This window comes from Euprymna scolopes, chromosome 36 (genome assembly GCF_053919585.1).
Source record: "Euprymna scolopes isolate OS-2025 chromosome 36, ASM5391958v1, whole genome shotgun sequence".
In the NCBI taxonomy this organism is placed as follows: domain Eukaryota; kingdom Metazoa; phylum Mollusca; class Cephalopoda; order Sepiida; family Sepiolidae; genus Euprymna; species Euprymna scolopes.
The window spans coordinates 70,271,556-70,289,076 of NC_136517.1; the positions used below are offsets into that span (position 1 = coordinate 70,271,556).

Consider the following 17,521-nt stretch of genomic DNA (forward strand, 5'->3'; position numbering starts at 1 on the left):
TTAATTTTTACGATTATTTAATGCTGTATATTGAATGAAAGGAAAATATTCCCACTTTTTCTCAGATTTTATTAGTAATGTTTAATATATTTGATAGCTAAGTAAAGTTTAGTAACCCTGCGTGTAGTTTCAACTATGATAAAATTGAACATACTGGTGATGAGAATGCGTTAAAATTTGACAAATAATGTTATATACGAGATAAAGTTGCATTTTCTCAGAAACCTAAGTACTAGAAAAGATTCATCGGAATATTGATTTTTGGAATCTGGTTTGAATATTTGAATATCTATTTGAGAATGTTTTGAATATATATATATATATATATATATATATATATATATATATATATATATATATATATATATATAGAGAGAGAGAGAGAGAGAGGGACACACACACACACACATATACACACTTTTTTATCCTTTCTGTTCACCTGTGTTTCTATCCACCTGTGAAATGAGTCATAATTTTGATCAGAGGGTTCATTTGTCTCCACAGAATGGAAAAGGAAAGAAAAAATGCCCGGAAACAAAAGCTTTGTTCTCGACCAGGAACCACACTATCCTTATTCCTGGTTTCGGTTGGTCACTCTGACCAGACAATTTTAGCGATAGTCACAATCCTCCACCTCCTCCCTCTCCTTCTTTCTGCACTTCCTTTATTTTGGTTCAGACACACACACACACACACACACACACACACACACACACACACACAGTGTCGTGTGCGAGAAACGTGAAAGAAATATCATTAGCTACAACATGAATAAATTCAATGAAGGGAGGACATTTTCATTTTTCTCCAGACAACAATGGGTTTTGTTCTCTCATTCGAAAGGGAGAAGATTTACCTGTCCCTATTTTATTGTCACCTTCCCCTCCCCCATCCATTTTAATAGGGGACATATCAAAATTAGTTCTACTTTCGAATGATTTTATCTTACTAAATGATTGGCAAACGTGTGTCGCATTATTTTGTAGGGAGAAAAAAAAATCGGATTTTACCAAATTCTCAGATTATTAAAAAAAAATATTGCGTTTCAATTTAGTTTTCGATGTAATTTAATGCGCAATTGAACCCCTCCCCCATCTTCCAAGAAAAGATATCTAACAGTAAACGTATTTTTATATGCGTTGATGATTAATATTTTTACTTATACAAAAAAGAATGCAATTAAAAATATAAAAATTATGCTGTGAACTATTAAAAAATAATTTGCTTGCAATAAAACTATCTGACAGTAAAACAAGAATAACTTAGTTTCACTGTCCAATTCAAGCGTTAGAGTTGACGTTATTTTATTTTCATATGAATCTAACAAACATAAACGATGCTGTTTTTTTTAAAGAAAATCCTATGAAAATACACTAATTATGAAATTACTATTGAATTAGAATTCCAATCGAAAAATACGTACACACACATTACGTTGCCAGTGCGTGCAATGTTAGTTCTGCAAGGGGAGGGGGATATTGCATCACTTTCACTAATAATACCCTCCATGAAGGTATGAACCCATTTTCTCCCTCTTCCCACCAGTTACCTGTGAAGTAGACTCTCCAGGTTAAGTGCTATTGCAGAAAGCATCTGAACGCCAATGTGAGTAATTAGTAAACGGCAATCATAAATAGCCAATACCAGCAACAGACTTGGCAACGACACTTAACCAGCATAGACAGAACCAATGTGACATGCGGTTGATTCTTATTCAAATTTGTTTAAAGTTTTAATGCGCATGCACGCACACACACACACACACACACACACAAGCATTTTGTTGAAAATATACTGTTACAAATAATAGGAAAAGCTTGTTTGTTGTGTGTTTTGATCAATTTCTCCAATTACCTAATGACCGTTTGTAGATTTTATTAAAAAAAAAAAAAAAATGAAAGACGCTTACAATACATTTCTTATAATGGAGGTTTTGTGTCTGTGTGTAATGAAACCTTAACATATTGTTTAAAGGCTAATCTGGTGTGTAGCATAACAGCAGTCATTATATTGCACCAGTGCATAAATATAATAAGTGCTGTTTGTTAACATATTCCATTTAAATGTTCAAGGTTAAGTCACAATCATGCACTAAATATTGCAACCAACAGCAACAATAACAATAATATAAAAACTAAATTTTAAAAACCTGTAAATCATGTTAAGTGTAACTCTGAAAGAAAAGTTAAGAATCAATCTCACCAAGAAGTTTTGTGTATTAACCATATCATGTAAACCTTGACCTGAAACGGAAAATATTTCAAAAGCATTTTAACTTTTAATTTTTTTTTTTTAACATGGAATCGGTTTGATGAAGATTTACTCCAAAATTTATAAAATGCAGTTTTTCTAGGAAATATTTAAAATAAATGCTTGTGTTTAAACTATCCATTACTGTTGATGAAAAAATCGGTGTAAAGATTTTTTTATAGCTAATTACTTACATTTTGTTTTTATTACATTTGCTTAGTGTTGGAATGAATCAGGAAAATCAAAACTTTTTGTGGTATTGGAATCGAACCGGAAACATTTTAGCCTAATTTCCAAATCCAAAAATAATTATTTTAATTTTTTTGGACAAACAAAAAGTAAAATGAAACAAACTAAGATTTATTTATTTATTAACAGTTGTTCATCTACAGCATAAGAACCATAAAAATTGCAGGTTATAAATGTCATTTCCAGATTTATCATTGACACTCGGAATCTATTTTTTTTATTGTTCAATTATGGTAAACAAAGTAAACATTCTAGAGTTCACTTAACTTTTCCCTTAGTAAACTTTTTCACACTCTTTTTTTCTGAACTACCTGAGAGACATATATGCCTCTATGCCATCTCTTAGGAAGTTCACAGTTGAGTAATAAAAGATTTTAAATGCTCTGGCGAAGGTTTTTCAATGCTGGCTTAAGACTGTTGTTGTCAGGTCATCAGCTATGAAATAATTAATATTTTATTGTTTTTGTTTTGTTTTTTTTTGGGGGGGGTCACTTTGGCCACAAGTGGAAAATATGGATAAAAATCTCACGATGAGTTTATCAAAATCTGTGATAAAACATATAAATGGAAAACATTTAGAAGTTTGTCAAATAAAAAAACGAAATTATATTTACATTTAAACGTACCCCTACCCCCCCCCAATAAAAAGAAAAATGAGATTCAGAGATGTGTTAATGTAACGTGCAGAACATAAGAGATGAAAACATATGCAAATAATATCTTCTATCTATCTGAATAAGTTTATTTATGTTTAAAAGCGTTTTCTTGTTAAAAAAAAAACATAAGTATCCACTGTCAAGTTAGAACAAATAAATGGTTGCCCATAAGTCCTACACAAGGATCTTTGATAACTACTCAAAACTAAAAATTAAATAAAATGCTAGTAAAAATGCATTAAATGTCAACAATCGTGTGAAAATGTAATTTCCTACGAATAATTTGTTTAATTTTCGATTTTTGAGCGATTATTCAGATCAGTGGGGAAAAAATTACTGAATATCCCTAAAAAGTTAGAATAGGCTGGAAATGATGATCATTATATGTTAAATTTATATACAAAACTGATTTCCAACTCCAGATTCTAAAATAATGTTTTGTTTTTTCTTTTTTTTTCTTTTTCTTTGGATTACGTAATCTAGACGATTTTAGACAAAACAGTTAGAATCTCATGTTGGAAGAGTAATTTAACCAAAGGTGTTAATCTACGAATTTGTATCATTATTATCTTTACTTTCTTCATTTTTTTACAATAAAATAAATCAATCTAATAACCGACCAAATCTTTATAATTGGGAGAAAAAAAATGAACATGTTTTTATAGAGGGAAGCCAGAGAATAGTTAACAGAGCCCCATGTTAAGAATGGTTTTCTAAATAGTAACATTGTAGAAACTCATTCTTGATGTGATGGGCTTTGTTAACTATTCTGTTCCTACACTGTTTTTTTTTTTTAATTATTATTTTGCATACTAATTGTCAACTTTTTTTTTATGAAAATCATTTACAAGGAAAACATTTGAAAAAAATATTTAGGAAGGTCTACATTAGAGTATACCGTCATTTGAACATTTTAAGAAGCATTAAATCTCTAATTAAATATTGAGAATTTTTTTAAGAAACTGAATTGGTACTTGTATCAAAATCAGAAATTTAGAATAGAATTAGTAATTGTATTGGAATTTGGGAAAATTTTGGAATCGTCCCATCACTAATATATATACAATGAATGAAAGACAAAAGTCTATATTCCAAAGTTCATAATGTTGACGATCTTACAATTTATTCCTTTAATTCACTTGACATTTACAATTCTTGACAGTATCTGTTTCATAGCACAAAATCAATCACTTAATTATTATGTAAATCAGTGAATCTATTTTGTCCTTAACTCATCAGAAGAAATAGCAACAATCAATCCGTCAAAAGGAAATAAAGTGCAATTTGACATGATTAAAAATCGGAAAATTGGCAGAGAAGCTGTAAATACCTTATGATATGTTTCCATTACACCATTTTGAATTTTTGTCATTCATTCATTATATTGTGATGTAATTACATTGAGCTTCTTAAATAAGGATTAGTATATAATGTATATGTATGTATATATTATAAGAAAATAAAGTATATTTCCACAGAAATATATTCCTCAAAACCTCTGGACTTGATAGAGAGGAGACTAAACTGGCTGCTATGGTTTCATATGATCTGAAATAACAGCAACAGGAGACTTGATTCCAAATATTTCTCATGTTATGTCTTCCTTTTTTTTTTTGCGGGGGGGGGGGAGTAGGGTATGATTATGAATATCTCCAGTATCAAACAATCCTTATACACTGTTAAATTTACTTTATGTATGAAAATCAAAAGAGAGGGCATATAACATGAGAAATATTTGGAATCGTTTCCTTTCAGATCATTTGAAACCATAGAAGCAAGTTTTAGTCCCACCTCCTTCAAGGCCAGAGGTTTTGGATATATATATATATATATATATATATATATATATATATATATATATATGCCACCTATTTTTCTGATGGAAAGAATAGCAACAGTGACAAAACAATAAATGTTAAGGGGTCATAATAGGAGTCAAAGTTAAAAAAAAAAATTGACCGCTGCGGTCTCTACCAAATTACTGACAATTTCTGGTCTAAACATTTGAAATTTTACATAAAGGGTATTCAGAGATAGAGCAAGTTTTTCATCGGTTTGGGTCGAAAATTTTCAGTTAACAATATATAAATGTATGTATGTATGTTTGCATGTCTGCCTAAAACTTTCGACCAAGGCGACGGATTTTACCAAGATCAGTATCGTTTAAAAGTTGAATCTTTCATATGGCAAATATCGAAAAATTGGCTAAAAACATTAATATCTTCACCTTAAACTGGGTACTTTTCTACGGGGGGGGGGGTCGCTTTTTTTCGCCGATATTTTTGAAAGTCATCCTCTCCTTTCGATTGTCTAGCCTTAATTTTAAGAAATGTCACTTCCGGTTTGGTGGTGGTCGTAACAGCATAGACGTCAGATTTTTACCCCATTCTTTTCCTCCTTTGTGGTACAGGTTCGAGCCTGCCTTCCTACTACAACTTTTTTTTTTTTTGCTCAACATACACATCAAAACACCCGAGCAACGCGGGGTTGAAATGCCTATATATATATATATATATATATATATATATATATATACATATATATATATTAGTGGACTGGCAAGGCCACAAGGGAGAATACCAAGCCAAAAGAACCTAAGCAAAATTCATCCCAATGCAGCAAAACGGAAGCTGGCCTGCCAGGAAACTATATATTAAATGTAGGCAAATTTTAGGCATCTTTTATTTTATTCGCTTGAAAATATAGGTTTTTTTTTTTACCAATTGTCATAAAATTTTAATCATAGAATAGGATTATAATCTTTAAAAAGCCTGCAAATTTTCATGTAATTTCGTCCCATAGAACCAAAGATAGGAGCATTTCAATATTCAATTTGGCTAGGAGTGTGTGTGTATATATACCACCTTTTTGGGGCAATTTTATAAATTCCAAATCTCAGTGACTACTGATCAGAATTTAACAAATGAGGGCTCGTTGGAAAGCTAACGACCTGAATTGTGACATTTACCCTTAAGGTGGCATATTAAGGAGATCATCCATCATCCAGAGCTTATTTTTGGCACTTTTTTACAGCCATGAAATGTTTCAATCATAGTCATTTGTTTTACTAGTTTTGCATAAAAATTACAAAATATCTGATATTTCCTCTAAACCTCTGGCTTTGAAGGAAGGGAGACTAAAACTTGCTGCTATGGTTTCAAATGATCTGAAATAACAGCAAGGGGAGACTTCTCATATGTCATATCTCCCCTCTTTGGTTTTCATACATGAAATAAATTTCACAGTGTATAAGAATTATTTGATACTGGAGATATTCATAATCATACACTATTCCCAAAAGAGGGGAGATATAACATATGAGAAATATTTTGAATCTGTTATTTCAGATCATTTGAAACCATAGCAGCAAGTTTTAGTCTCCTTTCCTTCAAAGCAAGAGGTTTTGAGGAAATATCAGACCAGAAATCTGTGGGAAAATATCAAGACCAGAAATCTGTGGGAAAATATATATGTAACTATTACCAGTTTTCATGTTTTCAAAAATTAGAACTGAATAAAAAAAAAATGTTCTCTTGGCAAAAAAAGATTTCATTTTTAGTTCAAATTTCAAATAAATCAGTTGATTATTTTTAACGTTTTTAATAGGATTTTGTTCAAATTCGTTATGGAAAATCATATGTAAATGTTTTGGGTCATTTTTTTTTTTTACTTTATTTTTAATGATGAAAATGTGAATTGTTCCAATATTTTGAAAAGTAAAACTTGTGATAATTTATAAATGAACTTAAACAAAAATTGGATTCATTTAATGGACGTGTTTGTCAATCGAAATTCTATTTCAAGCTGAATCATAAGAATTGGCTGATGAACAGTCTCTTTATAAGCATGTGTGGATGTGTGTAAAAATTAATTCACCATAAATCTTTTTGTAACGCATTTATTTTAGAATAAGAAGACACAAAATAGCTTTCTGTTGAGTGAACACAAATCGGAACCTAAAGCCACCAACAAATTTCGTGGGAATTAAATATTAAATGGTGAATATTAAATATTAGATATTAAATATTAAATGTTGAATATTAGATGTTGAATATTTAAATGTTGGATATTAAATATTAGATATTAAATATTAGATGTTGAATATTAAATATTAAATGTTGAATATTAAATATTAGATATTAAATATTAAATGTTGAATATTAGATATTAGATATTAAATATTAAATGTTGAATATTAGATATTAGATATTAAATGTTGAATATTAAATGTTAGATGTTGAATATCAAATGTTAGATGTTGAATATTAAATATTAAATGCTGAATATTAAATGTTAGATGTTGAATATTAAATGTTGGACGTTGAATATTAAAAATTAAATGCTGAATATTAAATATTAGATATTAAATATTAGATGTTGAATATTAAATATTAGATGTTGAATATTAAATATTAAATGTTGAATATTAAATATTAGATATTAAATATTAGAAGTTGAATATTAAATATTAAATGTTGAATATTAAATGTTAGATGTTGAATATTGAATATTAGATATTAAATATTAAATATTAGATGTTGAATATTAAATGTTGAATATTAAATATTAAATGTTAGATGTTGAATATTAAATATTAGATGTTGAATATTAAATGTTGAATATTAAATATTAAATGTTGAATATTGAATATTAAATATTGAATATTAAATATTATATGTTGAATGTTAAATATTAAATGTTGAATATTAAATATTAAATGTTGAATATTAAATATTAAATGTTGAATATTAAATATTAGATATTAAATATTAAATGTTGAATATTAAATATTAAATGTTGAATATTAAATATTAGATATTAAATATTAAATGTTGAATATTAAATATTAGATATTAAATATTAAATGTTGAATATTAAATATTAGATATTAAATGTTGAATATTAAATATTAGATATTAAATATTAAATGTTGAATATTAAATTTTAAATATTAAATGTTGAATATTAAATTTTAAATATTAAATGTTGAATATTAAATATTAGATATTAAATGTTGAATATTAAATATTAGATATTAAATATTAAATGCTGAATATTAAATTTTAAATATTAAATGTTGAATATTAAATTTTAAATGTTGAATATTAAATATTAGATATTAAATATTAAATGTTGAATATTAGATATTACATATTAAATGTTGAATATTAAATATTAGATATTAAATATTAAACTTAAGGAACTACCAAGACAATTTTATTTGGAAAAGAAATAAAGAAAAAAAAAATACGTAATTGTCAAAAATAATAGAATTTTCTTTTACTAAACTGTAAACATTAGCTTACATGTTTTGGTAAAAAAAAATAATTTTGTTGTTTTATTTCTTAAAATATTTTGCTTTTGACTTATCTTCGTGCATGTCCTTCATATTGACTTCTATTTTCATATTTGATTACTTTCGACTATTTTGTTTTCATAAGTGGTGATCACTGTAAAAAAAAAAAAAAAAATAATAATAATTTGAGGAGAATTTTTGACACACAAACAAACGAAAACTGAAACTAGGGCTAATTTTGTAATTGTTTTATTATAGGTGCAACCATAACATATTTCTATAATAAATTCGGATTGCCGACCAATCATGGTTAAGTTTGACAATAGCATTTTTGTCACTGAACGTGCAGATGGAATCGTCTTTTGCTTTTATCTCTATTTTCTAAGTAAATTTTGTTATGGGTCAGTTATTTGTTTTAACAATAAAAGTTGGAGTGGAGGGCAAATGATTTTATCAGCTTTATTTGCTTTTTGTTGACTTTGCTTAACTTTGTTCGTTTAGATTTTGATACGAGCTTTCTTTTTATTATGTAACATAATATTATAAGAATATTCATCCTTTTTAATATACTTTCGGATAAAATTGAATCATTCCTAACAATAAGTCAAAAACACAAGGGAATATTATTTTGAGAATTGTGACATTTTTCTGTTATACTTGCAAGTAAAAGTATATATTTTGCTATTATTTGTTAGGACTATGAAGGCTTACATGTAACACAACAACAACAATAATAATAGGAAGTAATCCTGACGTGACTCGAGATCCCATAGTTCTGGTTTTAAAACATGGCAGTTCAAGATACTAGTTATTAAAGAAAAGCAGCAAACAGACGAATGAGAAACAAAACAAGATGAACAAGTTAGAAATTTAAAAACAAGTGTTTATTTACAAGAGAGAAATATTTAAAAAAAAAAAAAAACAAGATTTAAAAAAAATCTAATGTAGGAAAATGATTTAAAGACTATATTTAGCGACAAGCAAAGTACACATTTAAATACACAATATAAGTTTATGAGAGAACGTGCGGTTTTAACTTTAGTACACTGGTGGGCAGTTCATTAGATAACCCACATTAGTCAAATAGTATGAAATGTATGAAGTTCTTTAAATGTGAGCATGTTTGTAAAGTAGACAGTGAATCTGATCCATACCCGTCGTATTATGTAACAACTATTAAATAATGTGCATATGTGCCGTTTCGCTAGTAAATATTGTCAGCGTTTTGTTGCAGAAATTGGCAGCCACTTTATGCCCAGAAAAAAAAAAAAATCATGATTGCTAAATACTGACATGTTGTTATCAATAGAATTTTATTTTCTTACTCAAAAATGGTTGATATTAAATAAAGTCGAACAATCATTTCTGGTCTGGCCGAGAAGCCGAATCGAACCGAATGTGTGTGCTAGTTTTTAGTTTTTAATCACTTAATTTTCCAGTGCACTTCAATGTGAATTGACATTTTAAAGAAGGTCAAAAAGAACAACCATCAAGAATGACATCAATTCGACTGTAAATAATCCCAATTACGATTCTCTCTGAAAAATTTCAGCCAAAAAACTTACAAGTGATTCTTCTATTTTAAGATCCTCACCTCTTTGACCATGACTCTGCAAGAAAAGGCGGACTAATCCTTCATTACTAAACGTTTTGTTAAAACTATACAATGGCTTTTGTCTACTTTTCTCGTGTGGTTTAAAACCACTTAGTCGTCGTCGTCTGCATAGAACAACTTTCTTTCAGACAAGCAGGCTGGGTGAAAGGAAGTAGACTTTTTATTATGAAGTGGCTAGGAAATATCCGGGAGACACCATTTTGTCTTTAATACTGCTTTTCTCTGAAAGCTTTTCGTTTAGAGGAGATATTATCAACTAAACTGAGCAAGCTAATGTGTCATACTAAGTGACGATAAACAGTTCAACTTGTTGTAAAAGGTTTTATTTTCATTTTTTTTTTTAAATTAAGAAGAGCCGAACAATAAATAAAACATTTAACCAAAATAAAAGCTGCATAAAAAGTATTTAACGAAACTGACGAATGGAAAAAAGAAAACATAAAAAATCGGGCACGTTCAAATTGAAATTGAACTAAGTTTTCTAAACAAGAATTGAACAGTGGAAGAAATATGAATGTGTGTGTGTGTGTGTGCGTGCGCGCGCGCGTGTGTGCGTGTGTTGAAAAATACAAATACTGTTTTATATATATGCATGATATTTGAAATCAGTAGGTTACTTAAGGTGTCAGTTTCTATTTTTCATCAGGTTTATATTAAAATGCAAAAACAAGCACAACACATATTATATTAGACATTAAAATATACCACGCATTAGCAGGATCTGTGTCCTGTTATATTGCATGAACTCAAGTCCCTTCTCCTCTCCTGAACCCAATATTAATCTGAATGAATTAAATGTTTTTTTTCATGTATCACACATAGAGTATCAATCATTAAAACCGTTTACTCTTAAATCAATAACGCCAATAACATTTTGAAATACCATATATAGTCCAGAATTAGAATACCTAATTTGCAAAATTATTTTTTAATTATTATTTTTTTCTTAAGTTTATGGTTAATTAACATTTGGCGTTATTCATATGGCATTTTTCTTATATATATATATATATATATATATATATATATATATATATATATATATATATATATATATATATATATATATATATATATATATATATATTAGTAAAACTGGTAATTAGTAAAAACCTGAAGAGAGTGCTCAATACTATTGCAGAGCAAGTATGTGTTTTATTTTTTTTTTTATTACCGTTTTATCTATTTGGTTACATATGTTTTGGATGTTGGACCATGTTTACGACCCAAGAGCCTCGTCAGAGCTTACAGAAATTCTGACAGGTCAGACCTTACAGAAATTCTGTAAGGTTTGACAAGGCTGTTAGATCGTAAACATGGTCCAACATCCAAAACATATGTTTACGATCCAACAGCCTCGTTAGACTCTACAGAAATTCTGTAAGGTCTGACAAGGCTGTTGGATCGTAAACATGGTCCAACATCCAAAACATATGTAACCAAACAGATGAAACGGTAATAAAAAAAATAAAACACACACACACACACACACACATATATATATATATAAATATATATATATATAAATATATATATATATATATATAAATATATATATATATATATATAAATATATATATATATATATATATATATAAATATATATATATATATATAAATAAATATATATATATATATATATAAATATATATATATATATATATATATATATATAAATATATATATATATATAAATATATACATATATATATATAAATATATATATATATATATATATAAATATATATATATATATATATAAATATATATATATATATATATATATATATAAATATATATATATATATATATATATATATAAATATATATATAAATATATACATATAAATATATATATATATAAATATATATATATATAAATATATAAATATATATATATATATATATATATATATATATATATATATATATATATATATATATATATATATATATATATATATATATATATATATGCATTGGTTTTGTCGATATTAACAGTAATTATTTAAAGTGATTAAAAAATACAGGGGAAATTATGGAAACGTTTCTTAAAATATTTACTGGTGAATTTTTAAAGGATTTCTTGCTAGAAAGAAAGATTTCATAAAGAAGGGAGAAGATGGCTGCTTGCCTGCTTCCTCTCACACATACAATCGCTCAGATGAATTGTATTTATTCTCTTTCTATTTTTTTATGGTTTGTATCAAAAGTTTAAATTTGTATCAAAATAACAAAAATGTAACTATTTTTCTATTTATTTTGTGATGATCCATTTATGTGAATAAAAGTGAATGTTTTTGTCGTGTTTAAACGTTATACATGAAAAGCTGATTATATAAAGATTTCCTTTTACAATAGCAAAAGCAGTTATTTCATAAAATCATCTTTGTTAAATGTATTTGGTTACAATGTTCTTACGAAATGCAATTCTTTATATGAATTAAAAAAGAACTTTACAATTATTTTTCTTTTACTCTGATTTATATATTTTATTGTGTTTATAGAAACTGCTGTGTAATTGTACACTCTTGCAATTATAAAATCATTACAACGCTGTTAATGTTCATAAAACAAATTTGAAAAAGTGGTCTATCTGAAAAATAAAAACAAGAATGGACTTGTGATATACCTCATGTTCGAATTAGCACTATTTTTAAGACTAAATGGAGATTCAAAAACTTTTGGGGAAAGATGAAATGCATGAAGTAAATGTTTGATTAAAAAAAACGAAACTTGCAATTATAAAAACAAATTATAAAAACAAATTAACAAAAACGAAACTTGCAATTATAAAAACAAATTAAAAAAAACGAAACTTGCAATTATAAAAAAAAATTATAAAAAACGAAACTTGCAATTATAAAAACAAATTAAAAAAAACGAAAGTTGCAATTATAAAAACAAATTAAAAAAAACGAAACTTGCAATTATAAAAACAAATTAAAAAAAACGAAACTTGCAATTATAAAAACAAATTAAAAAAAACGAAACTTGCAATTATAAAAACAAATTATAAAAAACGAAACTTGCAATTATAAAAACAAATTAAAAAAAACGAAACTTGCAATTATAAAAACAAATTAAAAAAACAAATTAAAAAAAACGAAACTTGCAATTATAAAAACAAATTAAAAAAAACGAAACTTGCAATTATAAAAACAAATTATAAAAAACGAAACTTGCAATTATAAAAACAAATTAAAAAAAACGAAACTTGCAATTATAAAAACAAATTATAAAAACAAATTAAAAAAAAACGAAACTTGCAATTATAAAAACAAATTATAAAAACAAATTTAAAAAACGAAACTTGCAATTATAAAAACAAATTAAAAAAAAAAAATTATAAAAACAAATTAAAAAAAAAATTATAAAAACAAATTAAAAAAAAAATTATAAAAACAAATTAAAAAAAAAATTATAAAAACAAATTAAAAAACAAATTATAAAAACAAATTATAAAAACAAATTATAAAAAATGAAACTTGCAATTATAAAAACAAATTAAAAAAAACGAAACTTGCAATTATAAAAACAAATTAAAAAAACGAAACTTGCAGTTATAAAAACAAATTAAAAAAACGAAACTTGCAATTATAAAAACAAATTAAAAAAAACGAAACTTGCAATTATAAAAACAAATTAAAAAAACGAAACTTGCAGTTATAAAAACAAATTAAAAAAAACGAAACTTGCAATTATAAAAACAAATTTAAAAAAACGAAAGTTGCAATTATAAAAACAAATTAAAAAAACGAAACTTGCAATTATAAAAACAAATTGAAAAAAACGAAACTTGCAATTATAAAAACAAATTAAAAAAAACGAAACTTGCAATTATAAAAACAAATTGAAAAAAACGAAACTTGCAATTATAAAAACAAATTGAAAAAAACGAAACTTGCAATTATAAAAACAAATTAAAAAAAACGAAACTTGCAATTATAAAAACAAATTAAAAAAAACGAAACTTGCAATTATAAAAACAAATTAAAAAAAACGAAACTTGCAATTATAAAAACAAATTAAAAAAAACGAAACTTGCAATTATAAAAACAAATTAAAAAAAACGAAACTTGCAATTATAAAAACAAATTGAAAAAAACGAAACTTGCAATTATAAAAACAAATTGAAAAAAACGAAACTTGCAATTATAAAAACAAATTGAAAAAAAACGAAACTTGCAATTATAAAAACAAATTAAAAAAAACGAAACTTGCAATTATAAAAACAAATTAAAAAAAACGAAACTTGCAATTATAAAAACAAATTTAAAAAAACGAAACTTGCAATTATAAAAACAAATTAAAAAAAACGAAACTTGCAATTATAAAAATAAATTGAAAAAAACGAAACTTGCAATTATAAAAACAAATTAAAAAAAACGAAACTTGCAATTATAAAAACAAATTAAAAAAAAACGAAACTTGCAATTATAAAAACAAATTAAAAAAAAAATTAAAAATTATAAAAACAAATTAAAAAAAAAATTAAAAATTATAAAAACAAATTGAAAAAAAAAATTAAAAAGGCTATTGCAAATGCAGGCTGTTAAATTATGATTTTAAAAAGGGCATAATATGAATTTCTATGAACAGCATTCGAGCTAATGTTAATTATTTATATTAAAATGGACTAAGAATAATAGTGCCTATGTGTATGTATTATCTTTGGAAAGTTGGAAGATGATGAAATATGGCTGCACATGAAATCTGATGTCACTCGGTGTAACAGCAAAAAAATCAAAGAATTTAGAAATTTCTTAATTTTTATCTGATTTTCTATATGAAACAATATATGCGATACAATTTAAGTGTTATAAAAAAGATTATTATTTGTAATGTTTTCTATTAACTACTATATTTGCTGCTGTACATTACAACTAAAACTCGCTATAGACAGCAAAGAAAAATATTCCTTGTTGGATAAAATATTTTTTTGAAGAAACTGAAGTGAAATAAACTTTATTTATGACAAAGAACATGTTACAACAATAATAAATAAACATTTGTTAGGCAGAATCGGATATTGAATTTTGAGATCCATTTGATAGGTTTAACTTGTAAAATCTGACCGATTTCTTGCTCGCTCTCTCTCTCTCTCTCTCTCTCTCTCTCTCTCTCTCTATATATATATATATATATATATATATATATATATATATATATATATATATATATATATATATATAAATTTCACCTCTCAAAGTAGATGTTCAGTTATGATTCAGAAACTGAGTTGTATTAAAGCATCAGACTTCATACATATAAAGGGCTCATTATTTTTTTCAGATAAAACTTTATTACATTTTCATAATTTATCCATATAAAGTTTTTATCCAATCTATAAACATTGCATGTATTAAAATAAAAATACTATAAATATTCTAAAAACTCAAAGTGTTTCTCAAATTAAATGATATTTTCTTACTCAGAATTTACACCAATAATTTTTTTTTTTTTCTTAGGGAGTAACCAATTAATCGAGCATAACCATGTCTGAGCTGGACACTCTTGTTGACCTTGGAGATGCCGTACCTGCCACAAAATCTATGACTGATTCTGCTCCCAACAATATGGATGAGTTTGATCCTTTCGGGCCAGCTACGACCAGTTTTGAAGCCAGTAATAATGGCAATGACAATGGAACTGATACTGACAACTTGTTGGTCGACTTTTCAGTCGAATCAGAGGTGAATTAATCTTTTCTTTCTTTTTTGTTTAATTGTTTTTTTGTTTTTTGTTTTACTGTCTTTTCATGTGTTTACGATTAGCCACTAAGATTTTTAAAAAGACAAAAAAAAGATTTTAGTTTATTTTCAATTGCCCAGTTCTTGGCATTGGTACTTCAATAATCATAAACTATTGGAATCTCTGTGAATTTTGATAACAGGCAGTTTTTCTTTTATTTTAGTATTTACTGCATAATATTATGAATGTTAGCGATTTGCACACAGTAGCTGGGTGTATTTAAAAAAATTATTCTTTAGAAGTTTTGGTTTGATCCAATTTATTTTACAGCATATCAACACCTCAACGAATCATTTAATGCAAGTGGAGTATTCATATCTTTTTGACAATTTTACTTCAGAAATAAGAAAAGAAATACTTGGATCAACCTGCTCAAACATGTCCTTCAAATCCTCCACCTGGCAATGTCTTGAACAGATTTCATTGAATTCAGTATATGTTATCAAAATATGCTCAACATTCGACACAGAATATCAATGTAATGTAGGTATGTGTGGCATATATAAAATCTGTCAAGATTTATCTCCCCTTATGAATCTAGTAATTCTCTTTAATCATTAGTTGGATTCTTTTCAGTATATTGTTTATGCAACTATTCCAAATAGTTTGCCATTCATTTGCTGTGAAATTATTGGCTTAAGATTCGCCTATGGAATTTTAGTACTTTTTTGTCAGTAATTCTTTTTACATCATACAATTGTCAATATAGCTTAGTATCCGACAGATGGTTGCCACATAAGTTTAATGTTTTGTTTGTTTGTTTGTTGTTTTTTTGTAAATTAATGGAGTATCCATATTTTTACTTAACTAACTTTTACTTGAGTTTGTTCAGATCACAGATTTGTTTGACTTGTTTTTTTATGAGTATGTCCAATGCCAAATCAAATTGATGTCGTTTTTTAATATTCATAAAATACTCAGAAGTCAGAAGTTTTCTGTTTGCTTTTTTTTTTTTTTTTTTTTTTTTTTTTTTTTCAGGAATTCATCACATGCACATTGTCAGATTAACTATTTTTGTAAGCGATTTGTTGAGTTTAGCTCTTGTGAAGAATGAATTATATCTTTCTGTATTGTTAGAGTTAAAATTTATTATTTTCTTCAGTTTTGAATTATTTTTTTTAATTTCCCAGTTTGATATTTTCAGGAGGAATTCTATGAGAAATAGTTTGCTATTATTAATTAATTAGAAATTCTAAGCCATATCATTTCTGTTTTTTCAACATGTTATATTAGTGCTATTATTGCTGTTTTCCTTCCTCATGTCATAACGGTTTTTGCATTTGAATGTATTTTTGCAAGTGATTTTTTTCTTCAAGTGATTTTTTATTCTTTAACAGTTTATCAAGCTTTATTTCTACTGTTTTTTCTTCATAAGTTTAGGCTTTCTTTGGATTAAAATAAAATTTTCTACAAGCAGCATGGTGGCATGATCTATACAAAAATGGTCAGGTTGATAATGGAGAAAAATTGTCAAGTAGCAGTAAAACTGATTAAAGACGGCTTCATTTTTGTTTCAACAAATTAGGAATCGATTAATTTTTAATCTTCTCTGCTGCATGCGTGACCAATTAGTGAAGGTATTTCGATATGGTAAACTATCAGAAAGAAATAGAAAAGTTGGTTATCCTCTTAAAAACTCTTTGAAAAGCATTTAAGAGTATGAGTCTATAACTTTGTGCATGGGGTGATGTACTTGCTGGT

At 26.2% G+C, this 17,521-nt stretch overlaps 1 protein-coding gene and 1 long non-coding RNA gene across 14 annotated transcripts in view; one reads left to right on the top strand and one right to left on the bottom strand.

The window, feature by feature from the left end:
• LOC145260568 (uncharacterized) overlaps positions 1-17,521 on the top strand; it is a 504,115-nt gene that overhangs the window by 125,106 nt on the left and 361,488 nt on the right. For all 13 annotated transcript variants that reach the window (XR_013864332.1, XR_013864331.1, XM_080118839.1 and 10 more), the window contains exon 2: positions 15,538-15,762. Coding sequence is in view for 11 of the 13 variants with exons in the window: in XM_080118839.1 (XP_079974965.1) it covers positions 15,565-15,762 (198 nt within the window). In the remaining 2 variants the exon portion in view is untranslated. The remainder of the gene's footprint in view (positions 1-15,537; positions 15,763-17,521) is intronic.
• The window catches only part of LOC145260569 (uncharacterized), a 239,274-nt gene that overhangs the window by 52,723 nt on the left and 169,030 nt on the right, over positions 1-17,521 (bottom strand). The gene's annotated exons all lie outside the window — the stretch shown is intronic.